Consider the following 18,868-nt stretch of genomic DNA (forward strand, 5'->3'; position numbering starts at 1 on the left):
AGGGATCCAATCATAATTTTTTCTATTAATCTGTCAAGTTGATTTACTCTGGGTTAAATTATATAGCCCGAAATACAAAACTTTAATGAAGAATCAGAATTGGTGTTAACTGGATTGAAATATACCTGCCCCAGCTCGGCCACCAACCTGTGTGATATTCGAAAAGTCAGTTAACCACTCTGAGCCTCCCGTCCCTCATCCATAAAAACATTATTCTGTAATATTCAGGTTTATCTTTTCCAGTAACGTGTAATATATTAAAAATAAAACCTCATAAGAAGATAGAACAAAGGACTTCTATGAAAACTGAATAGGTAAGGCATTATTCCAGAGAGAGAGAACTCTAAATCCAAGGACCAATGCACCTGCTGACCGATGCCTGGAATTCTTTAGAGAGTTAAACTTTTCATTACATCATACACAGGGGGGAAAAACAGCTACCCGAGCCCACTGACCCCCTCATCCACACTAAGAGACTAACAATAAATCGAGTTCTTCAGAAGAGGCTTGGAGAGAAGCAGAGCTCTGTTGGTTTAGTTGGACTGAAAGGCCGTTTTCTGTTTCCTGTGATCGCTCTCTCGGCTTCTGCCACACACACACACACACACTCCACTGAGATCACCAGAATCTTATGACTCTTTCTTAAACAGAATTTATGACCAGCTTATTTTCATATCCTGTAAACACTTATTTGACTTCTCTCTCTCCTCCCCAACACACTGTAAGTTTCATGTTTACGCTGCGTTGGCCTGAGCATGAGAGAGCGCAGGGACCACACGTAGTGGGGTTCTCTATAAATATTGTTTAAATAAAAAAAGCAAAGGAGAGAAAGAATAAGTTTCGGGATATTTAAGTGCCTTGAAGAAAAGGCATCTTAGTGGGTTTGAGGGTTGGGGGGACGTTGAAAATAAATGGCTGAGATTCCCAAAGACCTTGACAATTTCATCAAAATCTGGCCTCCAATATTTAACGTTTGTTAGCATATTCTTTGTTTTTTAATTTTTTTTTTTTCCTGCTAGAATGTCTGTTCCATAAGGGAAGGAACCTCTTCTAGGTTCAGTTTTCTCTTTAAGTACCCGAAACGGTGCCTGGCACAGAACAGACACCTGATGAAACATCTGTTGAATGAATGCATGAATGGATAAATGATTCTGGCTTGAGTTTTCCAATGAGTTTACCACCTTAAAAGAAATCTGTCATCTTTAGTGTTCACAGAAGGAAAGACTGGTTAAGGAATACCTACTTTTCATTGCTGTTACGCTTCCAAGATACAGGCTACAGAGGTTTTCTTGATTCTATTGGAAATACTCCAGAAGTTAATTAATTACACAGTAATTATAATTTGAAGCTCTCGTACCTTTCTTTGGAGGACTCTTAAATACTATGAGATCAATAATTTAAAACACACTTTCTTCTCGTAAATAATCTTCTTAATTTTCAAATGCACAGTATTTTTATGGAAATTAAACCACTTGTTTCTCATTCACTTACACTTGTGGTGTTCCATCACAATTTTAGTGAGACGTGTGATATTTAAAAGCCTTCTTTAAGACAAACGTGGGCTTCTTCCGAGCAACCAATAAAGGAGTTTTCTAAGAAAGCGACACATGGACTAGCCAGCCACTTCCAGGTAGGTTCAAAAGCACAATTTTTGAGCAAGTTTAATAATTCAAAAATGAAAAAGTATATGCTGTCTAATGGATACTCACTGGAGTTTATCTAACTTAATAACCTCAAGAAGCAAAGATACACCTTAAAAGTGGGGTCAGATTTAGTAAATCATCTAATGAATTGAACACTGGTAAGACCAAAAGGAAACTGTGAGAGAGGGAAGGAGAGGAAAAATCTTAGAAAGTAGAGGAATGTAAGTAAAAGCAGGACTTTCCTTCTTCTGTAATTTGGGCTGCTAGGAAATCAATATTGTGAGAGTTTGCTTCATTTTTGGCCAGCCAGAACATTTCTCGTCATACGCCTGGTCACGTGTAATACACATGGACATGATCAGGTGACCGGGCCCTTGTGATTTACGTGGTGGTGTCCATATCACTTATGTAAAGTTTCATGTAAAGACTATGAACATGAATATATGTATATATACGCACGACTGGGACACGAAGCTGTACATCAGCAATTGACACATTGTAACTGACTATACTTCAATTAAAAAATGCATAATTAGCCTTAAAAATACAGGTGTAAGCTAAACTATAGGTTGCTAAACAATCTTGTTTGCAAGGGGCATAAGCAAGCATTTGACTTAGAGCACAGTACAGTAGGACCCTACATGTAATGTCATCATATGCGTCTTATTTCATATTCCTAAGTCTAAGAGCTATTGCATAGATCAAGCAAGGTAATTACTAGTGGAAAATAAATGGATTGGCTAGAAAGCCCATCTCTTCTCTGCAAAGGGAATGGGTGACTCTCAAGTCTTTCCCTGCCACTTTCGTGTGCCAGAAGTGTGTTTGAAGCTATGTACTGAAAATCTTACCTAATTCAGCATGCCCTAAAAGAACTGTATGACCCTGATCTGGAATTTATTCATTCTCTTACACATACTAATTCAACTTAAGGACATCGCCTCCTACCTAGCCATCTAGCCTGAAATCAGCTAGGGTTAAATTTGACCTGTGCAGTCTCCCGTATCTTCTTTATTTCTCTTCCTCAATTTCTCTCTTCCATCTCCTCCTGGTTTATACCATAAACGCCAACAGTCTTGTAAGTGTGACTTTGAACATGCTCATATAAACATCTTTGTATTTTATGTGTAGGTCAGTGCCTTTGAAAATACTGGCTACAATGGACGTCAGCAGATGTGGACAGAAATATATATGTGGTATCCATCCATCGGTTCATGCCAGGTATAATACAAACTATTCCTTGAAGTAAACATCGTATATGCATCTCAGAAAGTTAGAGAAATAATTTTGGAATGTGACATGAGCAGCTAAGGATTTATGCGTGTAGTGTAACACAAACTTAGCATTATAATGATTTTTTAGTATTGACTGAAAAATCCCTGAGCTACAAGACAGAAGAGAGAAAAGGCTTCGTAGGAAAGTAAGAATCGATTTTTAATATACACCACTGTTATGCAGAAATGGTTCTAATGTGTATTGATTAAAAACCCTTTCAGGGTAACTCTCTGATAAAAGGACTGTCTTCTGAATAGACTTTATCAGATTACTGTTCAGAGCTCAACGTTGATAATTAAGCTGATTTCCTTTGTGCTGAATGAGAATTAAAAAGCCAGGAACATGTGCATGGATTTATCCTCTTCCTTGCAATGTGCTTTCAGATTCCCCAGCTTGTCCCTAACTTCCGCGATGTCCAATGGAGTGACACCTCTGTTAAGTGGTGTAGAAATGGACAAGCATCATGCTCATTAAAAAAAAAAAAAAAAAAGATATTCTATGTAAACAATGCGATGCCAGCTGGAAGGTAAGGTTTGTTTTCTCTGCTGACGATCTGGTTTTGATGTCACTTCTCAAGTGTGGTTTTCAGAGTCCGCTGAACTTGAAGAATTACTGTAAGATACAATGACCTGACTTGGCTTCAGCCAGATCATAGATCATTAAGCTACGCATCAATAATTCTATTCTGTTGGTTCAGTTTACTACATTTTACACTCGACTCATTTGGCAACACAGTAAGGCCCTAGTACCGCTACAGATCATGCATATTTCATGAGCCACTGAGTAATGATGACGGAGCCAATTTTCCTCCCACGTTCCATCAATATTTGAGGGGAAACAGGCTTCTCAAACACTGCAGGAAACAGAACCCCAGGATCGCACTTGAGCACATGTTCAGGCTCCTCTGAAAGATGTTGGGGAGACTTCTGGCCCAAACCACAACCTTGCAGCCTCCTTCGGAGAGGAGGAGGAACAGCCTTTATCTGAAAGATACGCTGTCAGATGTGGTATCATTTTCATAAAATCCTGGGTGAAATGAAGGTAGTTTGAAAGACCAATTCTGACTAATTAGATTTACTAAGTGGTGTGGTTGTATCAGGCTAGATCATGAGAACCGTATCTCCAAAGAATCTCAATTTAGCATCTCTAGACATTTCATCACAAAATTGAAAGTATTAACATTTGCTTGTCTTTTGTTGAGAGTTAATCAAATAAATGACCATTACTTATTATCTCTGCATGTAAAACTGCTATCTAAGGCATGAGGTTGGGAGATAACATTAGACCATTATGCTTTCTTCCCCCCAGAATATAGCAGCAAAAAGAAAAGTTCTCCCTGGCCGCTGATTTATTTCCTTTTATCAGAGAATGAATCAACAGAATCCTTTTGTTTTTTCTTTTTAACCATTTGACCTTGGCTTCTAAAACACCCAAGACAAAGCTTTAATACTCCAGTCCAGTAAACAACTCAACTCAGAGACAGCTTCAGGTTTTAAAACACTTCTTTCCTCTGCTGTCTGACGTGGGTTCCTTTTTGCCGAACGGTCTTTCTGAGCGTGTCTTTAGTTCTAAGAGTAGGCAAGGTAGAAACCCTTCTTACTCACGCTCCTTGAGGATGAAGGGGGCGATCTGTTTTTTATTCAAGTATCAGTATCAAAGGAAAGCGATTTGCTGGTAGAAAATTAGGTCACAGGAAGTAGAGGAACTAAACTTGTTCAGCTGTCAGACTGTACAAAAGTTTCCCAAATGTGTTTTTATACGGTCTGAGAAAACTGCCTACATCACAGTGAAAGTAAAGGATGCTACTTTACTTTGCCTAACAAGATCTACTAAGTTTTCAGCTTTTTAAGAAGGTAAAGACGATGGGTATATATACACACATATAGCCTTTGCCAATAATGATCAGTCATGGCCAACAATTGCATAAACATACCGCAAACACTGCATTCTGAGGTTCACAGTGGACAAACACCATCCTGCCAAAGCCTTTCCAAATTTCCCAGAAAGTGGGAGAGAGAGGAGGGAACAAATACACCAGGTGAATAACGCAGTTTGTCTGCCTGAGCTCATCTATAACTGAAAAGCACTGTGAATTCTACCTTAGGAACACAAAAGAATTTTTCCCTAGGTTGGATCGTCAGTGACAAGATTTAATAATCCGGTAGACAGAGACAAATTTGGTATCAGCCTCAACTGCCCTTAAATGTCAGGCTTGAATTTCAAGTCCTTGTCTAACAGAAGCTGGATGCTTGCAGTGTCTTAATATTTGCCAATGCGGAAATAGCCTAGGAAGTGTAGTCTATCAACACATATTTAATTAGAACTTGAGTAATGCAAGGAATTACAGGGAAAGGGAAAGGGAAAGCTATTGTGAATTACATGTGATAACCTCTCAAATAGTAAAATTATACTCCAGTGGGGAAAAAAGCACTAGTCAAATGCCCCAGAATAATATACTTATCTTTGTACATCTAACTAACTCTTATCAACCTACCCATCCATCTATAATAGAAAAGAACGAATCTGTTCCTTTGGCTCTAACCCTGTGCCCTGTTTTCTAGGCTTAGTCATGCTGGCTCTGTACCTTTTGTAAAACAAGGTTGCCTAGAGCCTGAAATAGACAGGAGAGCCTGTTCTCAAGACTCTGCCCTTTAAGGATATTAACACTTTTGCACTCACATAAAGGTAACAAGTTGCAGAATAGAAAATAACATTTGTTTTGTTGGAATTTCACAGGGGCCTGAATTCTGACTTGGAGAAGATGGGTCTCCAGGCCATTATTCAGAAAGACCTCAACCAGAGAAGAGGGCAGAATAAAGTTCCTATTTCTTGCCCAAAAACCTTGTCTCCCAAATCACCTGCCTGGCATGCAGCGAGCAGAACGTGCTTGGACACGGTAAGACGTCCACCATCTACCTCCCTACCCATCCTTCTTTCTCTCCTTCCTTCCTCACCATCCATCCACCCATCTGTCTTCCTCTGGCCACCCACCCTTCCATCCATCCGTCTATGAATGCTTGTACCTACCCATCCATTCACCTACCTTTCTTCCCCTCTTCTTTCTTTCTCTGACCTGTATACTGACACGTGCATCCATCCATCTACATACTTACTATGTATTTTGTCAGAATACCCAGGTTAAGTTGTTTTTTTAGTGTGAATAATAACATCCCTGCGAAAAAGATTCCTAAGAGGACACTTTAAGATTTTTGTATTGTACGATGGTGGTGTTGGAAAACGCTCCTCACCAAGTGATTTCACTGCAGGAAAACAAACCACAAGGAACAAAACACCACCTCCTGGAGACATAGAAAGTTGTGCTATTTTTTTCTGAGTGCCAGCCCTCTCACATCATCATCTGAACAACTTACCAGACTGTCACATGTGAGACACTAAGTACTACTCTCAGAGAACTGGGCCTGAGTTACGTTACCAACGTGCATGAAGTGCAGTAATTATTTTATGACAGCCAAGTGATCAGAGCTCACGAAGGGGCGCATCTGGCGTTAGGTTTGCCCAGAGATGTGAGCAGATGTCTAGAAGATTAAGTGACATCTTTTCACACCTGTTGAAAGTAACACCAAAGCCAGGCTCAGGTCAGACGGGGCATTAGAGGCACCAATGAACAGGTGTCCTTGCCCTCTCAGATGCTCACCCAATGCAACATGTGATGTATAGACCAAAGCCTTGGCTCCACCTGGTGTGTCTGCCTCGAACAGACTTTCTGCCTGCCATCCAACCTTGTGCCTGAAAAACTATTTTCAAAACCAAGTTCAGGAGGTACCTCCTCTGTTTACCTACCTGTGTTTACTCCTTGGCACAATGAGTTATGCCACCTTCTTTACCAATTCTGTTCTTTCCCCATTACCCACAGCTCAATATGAGCATTTGTTTCCGGACAGGGAGTTTGATGAAGAGAGAAGCAAATTATAATAAAATAGGGCGAAAATGTAAATTCAAGTCCTACCTTTGGTAAATAGTCCTTTTACCCAGTAGGACAGTTTGAAGGCACTGTACCAGTATTTGTAAAAATATTACTCTAACTTGTAGAAGTTCTTACATTTGTGGCTGAAGCTATAATAATGTCTTTTTTTTTTCAAAGCATAACTGATTAGATCATATATGACTTATATATATTCTATCCCCTCTCACGCTTTGGTACTTCTCTAGTTATCTGCCTAAGAAGACCCAAGCTAGTCAACACCATTGACCATAATCCTAAATTTAGCACCTAGGTAGAAAGAATTAGGTTCTCCAGGGCTAACCCAGCAAAAGTGAAGCTTTAAAGCACATTAAACGTCCCCATGACATTCTGACAGGCACGAAACAGTGACTAGTATCTTTTAAATATTTAGGAATACCCTTGGTATTTGAATTCATTCATTATCATTTGTTTAATGAACATCCACATACTTTCTGTAACTCAAAGTGTCAGAGACAAACGGGCATTCCAGCATGCTACGGAAGAGCAGATACGTCCACTGATTGCCTACGTAGCTTCCGTTGCCCTGACAACATTTATAAAATAAAAGTTACTTATCCTGTTTCTATATGATTGTGTTGCCATGGTAACTTGCTGTTTTCCAGAAAGTCTGACATGGGTTTTATTTTATCTGCATACTCGCTTTCTCTACAGAGATAATCCTTAGAAAGTAAGGCTTTTAAGGCTTTACTAGATGAGCATACTAAGAGTCATGAAATCTCGTGTAAACATTGGCTACAGTGTTAAGTATCTAAATAGGTATTCAGGATGTAATGCAGTCAACTGAACTAGCAGATTCTGGTTTACCGATGGCACAGCGGTGAAGAAGTCCTACGTACTATTCAAGGACACGCTGGAGGTGATGTACGATCGGAACTCTTCCTCTTCACAGCTGTGTCAGTCTTACGTTCAGTCTTACGTTCAGAACGACGTGGCTTCCGCTCTACAAATGTGATACACTAGTCCTTGCCTTAGCGCTACTTTTTAAAGGTCCATATAGCAAAATAACAAACCCCACGCCGGCGATATGCACACATTCGCATTTCTAATCATTGTAGATTCACCACTTACCCTCGCCACTGCCGTGTTCTACTTGAAAGAAGAACCTTACCTCCAAAACTATTTCCGTGGGTATAAAAAGAGGCTGCGCATGATGACATTGTCCCAGTGCAGCCAGATTTTAAGGTTTTGCCCATGACGGATTCATCCGTGACACCACTGGACATTACGACATTCTCATACACATCAGTGACATAATTTGGCCTTTCTAGTTTATATTTTCCAAAGTAAACCCAAATTCTAGACAATAGTGTTGGGCCCACCAACTTAATAAAAAATGTGTAGGAAAGCGTGCCAAATTTGATAAACAAACATTGTGGCATTCAATAGACCACAATTTATCCTTCCAACCAAATCCTTCCCTTATTCCCCAGCACAAACATTTCATCTGTTGGAGGCTACTTGCCCCTCTGCCCCTTGAAGACTATCTTAGTACCTTTTGGGGGTTATACTCACCCAGAATGCCCTCTTTTCCTTCAACTCCATAAACCCCATCCATCCTTTAAGTTCGTTATTCATGTCCTGGTTCTTCCCAGTCCTTAACTGTTCATAGATACTTTGTCAGAGAATGTATCAATAGAACAAACAGTTCTAAAATTAGTGTGGAGCCACAAATGTCCCCAGACAGCCAAAGCTATCTTGAGAAAGCTTTGCTAGAGGCATCACACTTCCTGATTTCAAACTGTATTACAAAACTAAAGTAATCAAAAGATAGGATATTGGTTTAAAAACAGACACACAGCGATCCAGCAATCCCACTTCTGGGCATATAGCCCGGAATGCGACAAGCTACGTGCACCCCAATGTTCACAGCAGCACTATATGCAACAGCCAATCTGAGTGAAGTGAGCCAGAAAGAGAGAGAAAAATACCGTATGATATCACTCATATGTGGAATCTAAAAAAAAAAAAATTAAAAGGACACTATGAACTCATCTACAAAATAGACTCACATAGTAAAGAGTAATGGTTTGTGGGGAAAGGGGGTGGGATGGGGTAAATTTGGGAGTTTGAGATTTACAAATGTTAGCCACTATATACATATATAGACTTTTTTTTTCAGAAGTTTCTTCTGTAGAGCACAGGGACCTATGTTCAATATCTTGTAATAACGTTTAATGGAAAAGAATATAACGACGAATATATGTATGTATATGCATGACTGGAACATTGTGCTGTACACCTGAGACTGACACACTGCTACTGACTGTACTTCAATAAATAATAAAAACATAGATCAATGAAACAGAATAGAGAGCCCAATAAATCCACTTACACACACTCAGTTAATCAATAACAAAGAAGCCAAGAATATACAGGGGGAAAAAACACAGCCTCTGTATAAGTGGTGCTGGGAAAACTGGACAGCCACATGGACGAGAGTAAAACGGTCCCTACCTTACACCATTCCAAAGATGGACTGAAGACTTGAACATAAGAGCTGAAACCATAAAACTCCTAGAGGAAAACACAGACGGTAAACTCCTTGACATTAGTCTTGGCAATGGTTTTCTGGATTTGACACCACAAAAAGCAAAGGCAACAGAAGCAAAACCAAAACAAATGGGACTACAATCCAACTAAAACGCTTCTGCACAGCCAAGGAAACAATCAACCCCATGAAAAGACCACTCATGAAATGGGAGAAAAAAATCTGAGAAGGCATTAATATGCAAAATGTATAAAGAACTCATACAACTCAATAGGATATAAGAACAAAATCACCCAGTTTGAAAAATAGGCAGAGTACTTGAATACACATTTTTCCCAAGATGACATACCAATAGCCAACAGACACAGATCATTAATCATTAATTATTAATCATCGCCGAGCTGCAAATCAAAACCACAATGAGATGTCACCTCACAGCTGTCAGGATGGGCTGTCATCAAAAAGACGAGAAATTATAAGAGTTGGTGAGGACGTAGAGACAAGTGAACCCTAGTTCATTGTTGGACGGAATTCAACTGGTGAAGCCATGACAAAACGCAGTATGGAGGTTTCTCAAAACGATTAAAAACAGAACTAACACATATTCCAGCTATTTCACTTCTGGGCACATATCTAAAGGAAACGACAGGGCATTGAAGAGACAGCTACAGCCCCACGTTCACTGCAGAGTTTTTCATGATAGCCAAGACACACAACATTGTAAGTCTCCATCAGCAGATGCATGGAACCAGGAAGTGAGGGTGAGGGTGTGAGGGTGTGTGTATGTGTGTGCGTAGGAGAGGGATATTATTCAGCCACAAAAAGAAGGAAATTCCACCATTTGCGACAACAATCTTGATCATTACGCTAAATGAAATAAGGTAGACAGAGAAAGACAAACACTACATGCCATCACTTATATACGGAATCTAGGGAAAGAAAAAACAGGTTAAACCCTAGAAACAGAGTAGAGTGGTTTCTAAGGGCTAGGGGTGGGCAGGTGAAGAAAATAGCTCAAGTTGCTTAAAGGGTACACATCTTCAGTTATAAGCTACATAAAATCTGAGAAGCTAATGGAAATCATGGTGACTACAGTTGATAACGCCATATTGAATAACTGAAATTTGCTAAGACAGTAGAACTTAAACGTTCTCATGAAGAAGATAAGTATATGAGATACGGGAGGTGAGGAAAACGTGAATAACTAATGAGATAGTGGGAATCCTTTCAAAACATATGCCTATTTCAAATCACCATGATGTACACCTGAAGTATCTTACAATGTTGTCAATCATACTTCAATAGAATTGAAACAAATATTTCTTGAGCAAATGGAAACACGTTATTTTTTTCTTAGATAGAAAAGTTAATGTTGTAAATATGTGATATCCTTAAGTGTCCCCTAGGCTAATATATAAATTGAAGGTGATCCCAATCAAAATGGGAGTGGATTTTTTTTTTTAACCTGACAAACAGCTATTGATGTAATCTGCAAATGCAAAATAGCCAGAAAAATTCTTGAGAAACAAAAAAATAGTTTGAAACATTCTGGAGAAACAAGAAAAGTAATGTTGGGGACATTAATATAATGCTAGGTAAATGTGGTGTTATAAAGTGATAGTAATTAAAATAATAGAGTAACAGTCAAAAAAATTAACTGAATAGGGTCCAGAAATAGACCCAAAGATATAAGGAGATTTATCCTACGATGAAAATTGGCATAAAATTTTATAACAGTGGAGAAATTAGAGATGATTTATACAGTTATGTTTGTTATGACAACTGGTTACCCGTTTAGGTAAAAAGTTGGTCCACAGTCTCGTCCTACGGTAAAAAAAATTAACTCCAAAAGTAACAAAACTTTAAAATAGAATGTACTTATAATCACAATAATGAAACACATGGTGTTTTACATCTTCTAGTCAGTAAGGTTATTTTGCACAGAGTCCAGATGCTTTAAAGTGGGGGCTGGCAAAACACAGACTGAGCTAAAGGTGGCCCTCACTGCTTTTTGTAAATAAAGTTTTATTGGAACTCAGCCGCGCAAAATCCACACCACAACCACAGGACAGAGTAGGTGTGACCGACACCATTTGGCTCACAAAACGAAAACTAAATTATTGTTTGGCTCTTTATAGAAAAAGTTTCCTCTAGAAGGAAAAACCGATAAACGCTAAAAACATAATATTAAGCACTAAAGTTCTGCCTGATGAACCTCATAAAATTAAATTCCAGGTAAACAGAGAAAATGTCTAGTTTATCTCTGACCATGTTAACTTACAAACTAACCAGATCCTTTAAAAATAAGACGAAAAAATTAATACTCCCCAAAAGAAAAAGACACAAAACAAATGACCTTGGAGCTCAGAGAAAAAGGAAGTAAAATTAGTCAATGAACATCTAAAAAGAAGCTCCACATCTCTAGGACTCAGAGAACTGAAGCGTAGTCAGTCAGATACTATTCACTGTTTGTCCCATTCACCCACTGTTTGCGACTTGGGATGGCCCCGTGTTAACTGAGGCCTGGGGGGAAGTGAACACTCTCACTTCAAGTGCAGTTTGACAACAATGTGGATCAAATTTCAGAACACACGTACCTTTGTACCAGTCATTTATCAGACACACACTTTCTCACAAATGCTCGGTATTACAGTCTTACGTCTAAACAAGCCTTAAACATAAAGGCTATGAATCGAAAATTGGTTAAATACCTCTTGGTGCATTTATATACTGGCATGTTATGAAGTGTGGGCCAAAAAGAGCTGACAGAGATCTCTGTGTGCCTCATAGGCAAGGACATCTAGAATTTTCAGCTGGGGAGAAATAAAGCCAACTGCAATATAACTTGGGTAGAGCTATCCTACATTTTAGGTGATTTTTGAAAAAATTACTGTAGAATTTTGAAGTCACATCAAATGACGGTGAAGCTCACATTACAAGTAGGTAAGGTGTCAGAGAGACTTTCTGTGGAAGCCGTCGTGTTTGTACTGATTTACCCCAGGACTGTGTTTACAGGGAAGTGACACTCGAACGAAGTTGTATCCTCGCAAGTTCATTCTCACACTTTTTTTTTTTTTTTCGATTTCTCTAATGCTAGAAAAAGTATATGTGGGTTAGAGTCATTGTTGTGTGTTTGCCGGTGACTCAAAAAAAGATTTGATCTGCAGACCTCCATCCCCCAGGTCAACTCCTTACTTAGTAAACCACATTTTGACTTGGGGACTTTGACAATGAAACTCTGAGGGTTAAGAATTTTTGCTCAGCTCAGTTGTCGGCGTCAAAGGGTAGTATCTGAAAATTTTGCTTTCTGAACAGAATTCGAATGGTTTAAGGTGTTCTTTCCAAATGGGTGATGTGCTTTTAGAGAAAACACGCCTGCAGATTTGGAGGGTGCGGCCCCTAAAATTAAGCCTTTGGCCTCACCTGTTTGCAGGTCAAGAAAGACCACATCGAATAGTCTGTAGCTTTCTTGAATTTTTCCCCTTGGTTGTAGACAGAAACTTTACCTTTACCCCTTAGCTGTAAATGCAAGGCTTATTAAGCATAGAAGCCGTAATTTCGCCACGTACGGCAACAGAGCAGCCGATGATTCAAAAAGACCATCTTGCAATTTCTTAGAAAATTGTAGTTAGCTAACCTAACCTAACCTAATCTGTAATGAAGTAAAAATAAAAGCTGACCTTTCTCCTTGACACGAAATAATGCCAACCACAGTGAAGAATGGAAGACTTATGATTCAAATGAGCCTACAGAAAATTTAAGAGACATGAACGATGCCGCTGCCTGGGAACCCTCATCTTTGCTCCCTGGCAGCACTGATTTAACAAAACAGCCGATGTAGCGCAACACAGGGATTTCAATCGTGCATCCGCGTGACATTCCAGTCGGACAAGCCATCACGCAGACTAGATATTTAGTGCAATCCATCATCTATTAAAACCCTGTCGGTATCGTGGCAAGATTTCCTGGTTTAGGACAGAACCCTGCGCTGAGAAGCTGCAACGCATACCCGATTGCATGGACGGGGAACAGATCCCTTGCACAAACTCCTCGTACTATAGTTCTGACCTGGGCCAGGCGACTTCTATCCCCTCTTCCTTCATACTGAAAAAACCCCTTCATCTTCCAGGTTTACAAAAAAGTGCGCTGCACACAACTGAGAAATGTAAATCTCCAAAGCAGCAAAGCTAAACAGCCCAGCTGGGCTTTGTTTTCCTCCCATCTTTTTACTCCTCCCCTTCCTTCTCTCCCTCATTTCGTTTCTCTCTTATCCATCATCACCCCTCCAGCTGGACCGCTGGTCCACCGCAGCCCGGACCAGAGGCACCGCGCTCTGAGACTTCCCTGAACGTACTGTTTCCTCTTCAGAGCCAAGCCTGCTTGAGACCCTCAAGCCCTTGAGTCAAACCTGAGTGAGATTCCCAGGGTTCTGGCTGCAGTGCAGGGTCGGGGTGCGCTCACAGTGGTGGTGGTGGGGGGGGCAGACCTCTACACCAGATCTTACGTGTGCGATTTGCTCAAGGTAATGGAAGAGAAAACACGAGAAAAGACAGACGTTTAAGCAGATCACTCTTATGGGCAACATACTGGAGATGTGTAGCTACTGACTGCTTGAATTTATTTATAAAGTAGGTTCCCGTTACGGACATCAAAGAGGTACCCTGTGGACCCTTATTTTTTACTTTCATTATTTTTATTCTATATTTTTTCATTAGGAGGTGTTGAAAGACTTAGTCAATAAATGACATAAGTACCAATCTAAGCAATTTATCTTATTTATAGTCTGAGAGGCTATCTCCACCAAGCTGGTTAGCAGAGTGTGCTGAGTCAGCAGTGTGGATGTGGGAGAAATGGGTGATCACTGCTAATTCTCACCTTTCTTCCCTCACCGACACTCATTTTGCATAACTGGGCTCATTTAAAGCATCATGCATCGTTATCTCCTCATAACTGATAATAACTTTATTCAGTGTTTGCTATTTGTCGGGCCAGACTACTCTGAGAGCTTTAAAGCCTTACTTCATTTAATGGACAAAAACCATAATAATTTAGATACTTCTGTGTCCATATTACAGATGAGAAAACTGCGACTCAGCAAGTTTCATCACCCAAAGTCCTATAACCAGGGAGGCATGTCCTCTCCCAAAGAGCCTAACCAAGAACCCATGCCCTTAGCCGTCAAGTCATTCACTCATCCTCTTCAGCTCCAGGTATTCTGTTCCCTCACCTTAGATTGCTGAAGAATTTTTATGTTTTAGTAGCGCAGGGTGCTTTATGTAACCAACCTCTACTCTGATGATGGAACAAAGACCAGTTGGGTAAAGGTTCTGTGTACAGCACAGACAACCAACAAAACTTCTACAGGGCAAAGACTGGTGCTACAAATTCGGTGGTTCCATGATGCTGGCTAGCCCATTTTTCCAAGTTGAAGACGACACAGTGGTGGGTGGCCCAGCCACCCCTGTTTTTCAGGAATCTGCCCCAACCACAAGCATCACATCTTAAACTTAAACAGAGTGACCTACGCTCAAACGCGATGCACAGTCTAGCTAGAGGAAGTCGTAAGGTATCGGTGAGCAGCAGCCGGAGCAAGAAAGAGCCAAGGGGCCAACTTCTCTCTCTCTCTCTCTCTCTCTCTCTCTCTCTCTCTCTCTCACACACACACACACACACACACCCACCCCCATTGCTGGAGGAAGCTACATGAGAAACAATACTCCCCCAAAATGGCTGCGGTGGAGGACAAGGGAATGAAGCACTTGGCTTGTGTCCTCAGTGTCAGTTGAAATAAAAACACATACGAGTTATCTCTCCTTCTCCTCAGCAGCTTGAGAAAAAGGATAGAATCTTCCATGCTTTGCTATCTGGAAAACACACTCAGGTTTTTGCCAGACGTGCGTTCCTTTTGGCCACAATGAGATGATGGTTAACTTCAGGGTGAGCGCTGGGCTAGCGTGAGTGCTCTTCAAGGGAACACGTTACTTTTCCAGAAGGCAGCTGTCCCCTTCCAGAAAGTCTACTCTTTAGAACTTGGCAAGACTTCTGCCCTTTTCCCATGTTGGCTCGGTCTGTGCCATATGTTGGCTTGGCAGCATATACTGGATTTTACCTCTTGACAGACTTGGACACCAAAGTGTAGCCTGGATTCCTTGCATGTTGGTAAGATTTACACAAAACCGACCGGACGAACTCAGAAAGCCCCTGAGGTATTTAAGTAAGAGTAAATAGGAGGGTTTGCAAAATACGGTCTGAAGGTCTGCTGGAGTAAGCTACATAGACGTTTTTCTTTAATTAAAAAGCAAACCATTAAAATATTAGGAGCAACATAGAATGTTCCTTATTTTTTTAAAAAAATGGACAAAACTCAACCATGAAAACCAGGGCTCTGATCTTTTGAGTCCCGTGTATTTATCTCCCTGACGTTTAATATGTGCTCTCTTATTGATATTTAGCTTTTAAAAGGGTTCAAATGTAGCACTGCTGCTTTGTACGACTAATATAAATTCAATAATAAGGCTTAGTCATTATAACACGGTATATAGCACGTCATACGTTAAAAATTGCTTTCACATTCTCTCTCTCTCTCAATCCTCCCAAAAGCCTTGTTAAGGACAGTGTCAGAAAAAGAAACAAAGGCACAGATTTGAGCATGCACCAGCGACCCTGTCACACAGCTTTCAGCCGGGGGTATCTCCCCACCTGACACTCTCATGAGCTGCTGAAATCTCTCTGTGTCATGCTTCTATAAAGCCGGAAGCCTCCAAGACCTGGACCAGGATCAACAGGACCTTTAGCCACCAAGCCTAGACCCTAACGGAATATGTAACATTTTCCCCTTGGGACTGATGCTCTGTTGCGCCAGCAAATGGGAACGCCCGCTACTCGAAAAAAGAGCTTGAATATTTTTGGAAGGAATTTTCCACTAAAGAAGAAAAGAATGGTTCTAGTTAGTTTCCATAAACGTAATCGACCAACCTTGTGATCTACCTGTATGTATCTCCACCTGTTAGTAAACAAATACCTTCTTATTTCAACTCTTGCTTTGAGTCAGCACTTGGCCATGATACCCAAAATCGTTCCCAAAGCACACCAAACTGCATCCAAAGAAAACAAGGCATGATGGGAGGAGGAAGACAACAGAAAGGCTTTCCTCCATCATGGATTTAACTGCCCAGAGTTCGCAGTTCTCGCGTGAAGTAGAGATGCCCTGTGCATAACAAATGGTAGTCGTCAACTTGACATGGTAGACATCAACTTGACAGGTTGATGGCTATTTCCTCCAATAGAATTTGTCCTCTCTCTCTCTGTCCATCTACTGTACATACTTTTGTAAAATTTCAGGAACAGCTTTATTATCTGGAAAACAAGGCTGCCTGAAAGACGGATGGAATGGCACGAAAGCTTCACCCCAAAGCCTCTACGCATTACAATCGCTCACACTTGGATAATAGAAACATTGAGCCTCAGGTGACTGAGAACACTTACTGTTGGTTGCATAACGTATGGCGGATGAGGCATCCATGAAGTACTCTGGACCTATGCATCAAACAGCATTTATTAGCACAAAGCAATCACAGAGAGAACTTGGTTCTTGCGTTCAGCGGAGTCACACTAGGTCCTAAGAAAGTGGAGTCCATCTGACTGACAGCTAACTTGGCGCTCAAAACTAAGGCTCGAAAGGAAATTCTCGGACCTGATTCATTTGGTCCCTGAAACATGGCAAAATGTAAAGCAAATCGTACTTCACTAGAGCGGGCTCTCGTGCCCGCACGGGCCAGGCGGGGTCTTGGGACTTATTTTGAGGTTGATGTTTGAGGCTTCAGGGACCTCCTATTTTTAGGGGTCAAGCCCCAGGAATCCGCAGACGAATAATGAAGGAGGCATTACTTAGCATGACTGCCAAGACTCCCTCTTTTTCTGTCATTGGTTCTAACTCCAAATTCTCAAGCGATCCCATCTTGGAAATAAATCCAAGTGGTAAAAGTCGGGGAAAGAATTAAGGAGATCAGCCAGAAACTTGGGGGAATGCTTTGGGTTAAGCCCAAGTTAAGCAAATTTGTGATTTTTTTTCCCCTCCCATGGTAATTATAGTATGGCAAACTAAACGGAGTCTATGAGCCAGCCAACTGTTCTGCAATGTCCCTCATCAGGCAAATGACAAAGTCAGCTTCTGAGAGCTGACTGTGACATAAAGTACCCTGAAGATTCTCTTTTCAATGTACTCATACCAATGAAATGCCAGTGAACTTTAGATTAAAAAAAAAAAAAAAGGCAGTGAAAAGCAGGAATCAAAAACATAGGAAATTGCTTTAATTCTTTCTTTCTTTCTTTCTTTTTTTTTTTTTTTTTGATAAAAGAGAGCTGGCGTTAAATTCCATTTCTGGGCTCTCCCAAGTGAAATCACTTTTCTGGAGAGATTTTTTTTTTTTTTTTCCATTTGATTCATGTCGCCAGAGTGCTCTACAGTGGAGCTCAATGGGTGGTCTTGGCTGCAGCAGAGGCCAAGATTAGGGAAAAAATGGGGGCAAAAAAACAAAAGCATACATGACAACCAGGCAGGACAAAAGCTGAATTGCACCTGCCTTTAAGCCTCCTGGGTCCCAAGGAAAGGCAGTCAAGATGTCAGCTGCTCTGAGACCCTCTGATGCAATGCACACAAGTCTATCCCACTCACCACCCCCGCAACAGGAGTCAAGAATCTAAGTGCAGAAAAAGAATGAAAATGATCTGCTTCCTAGGGGAGACCAGTTAAAGGCAAAAATGTGTATGGTCTTAAGGGAGATGCTCAGGACAGTTGGGACATCCCGAGATGACATATGTAGTGACTGATTAAGGGGAAGCCTCCCTGAATTGGTACCCACGTTATGGTTCTCCCCGTGGTAAAGCCTCCCCGCCAGCAGGTACACAATACCGAGAAACGCATGCGTGCCCACACTCACACTCTCTCTCGCTCGCTCTCTGCAAAGGTTTAAAAAATGACCTAGGCACCCTCGATATGTAGCATTTATAAGCGTTTCTTGTTGTTATTGTTCTAAGTATAATTAGAAGAATTGTTTGAAGAGCTCTAGGAGATAAAGAGAAGCAGGGAGAACTATCATATGCTTGATAACTCAAAGGAATAAGATAAGGAACACTGTTCGGGGGGAAGTAGGGCTAATTTCAATCCACCTGTGCACTTAGAATTAAGTGGCTGAGGACACACACTGAGTCTCAGACTTCCTCGTGTTTCCACATGTGGAAGCCCTGAGGTCTCTTTTGGCCTCTTTGGAACCGAGAATGAAGCAAGAGCAGGAAGGAGGAAGGACTGGCGCCCCTTTGAGAATCTTCCCTAGTTCTTGGACCACGTGATTACCATCTTATCCATGTAGCTCTTCATGGAGACACGGGACAATGTGACAAAATGAGATGACAGTGGTAACGTATCCTGCAGGGAGGGCCAGAAATGGGCTTGCAGAAAAGACCCCACGAGGGAAACTCTTA

At 40.9% G+C, this 18,868-nt stretch overlaps 2 protein-coding genes across 19 annotated transcripts in view; one reads left to right on the top strand and one right to left on the bottom strand.

Annotated features, from left to right (window-relative positions):
- Positions 1-18,868, top strand: part of LOC116657289 — a 319,209-nt gene that overhangs the window by 288,039 nt on the left and 12,302 nt on the right. For 2 of the 5 annotated variants that reach the window (XM_032459396.1, XM_032459392.1), the window contains 3 exons: positions 2,772-2,861; positions 3,299-3,441; positions 5,652-6,781. In XM_032459396.1, the coding sequence (XP_032315287.1) occupies positions 2,772-2,861; positions 3,299-3,441; positions 5,652-5,928 (510 nt within the window). In that variant the 3' untranslated portion in view covers positions 5,929-6,781. Of the gene's footprint in view, positions 1-2,771; positions 2,862-3,298; positions 3,442-5,651; positions 6,782-15,988; positions 16,121-18,868 lie in introns of those variants that run through there. The other 3 variants (XM_032459395.1, XM_032459394.1, XM_032459393.1) reach the window with 3 other exon arrangements.
- Positions 1-18,868, bottom strand: part of RBMS3 (RNA binding motif single stranded interacting protein 3) — a 629,715-nt gene that overhangs the window by 93,228 nt on the left and 517,619 nt on the right. For 10 of the 14 annotated variants that reach the window (XM_032459382.1, XM_032459376.1, XM_032459377.1 and 7 more), the window contains one exon: positions 16,874-16,924. The exons of the other annotated variants lie outside the window; for them this stretch is intronic. In XM_032459382.1, the coding sequence (XP_032315273.1) occupies positions 16,874-16,924 (51 nt within the window). The remainder of the gene's footprint in view (positions 1-16,873; positions 16,925-18,868) is intronic. 14 annotated transcript variants of the gene reach the window in all.

The sequence above is a fragment of the Camelus ferus genome, chromosome 17 (genome assembly GCF_009834535.1).
Source record: "Camelus ferus isolate YT-003-E chromosome 17, BCGSAC_Cfer_1.0, whole genome shotgun sequence".
NCBI lineage: Eukaryota > Metazoa > Chordata > Mammalia > Artiodactyla > Camelidae > Camelus > Camelus ferus.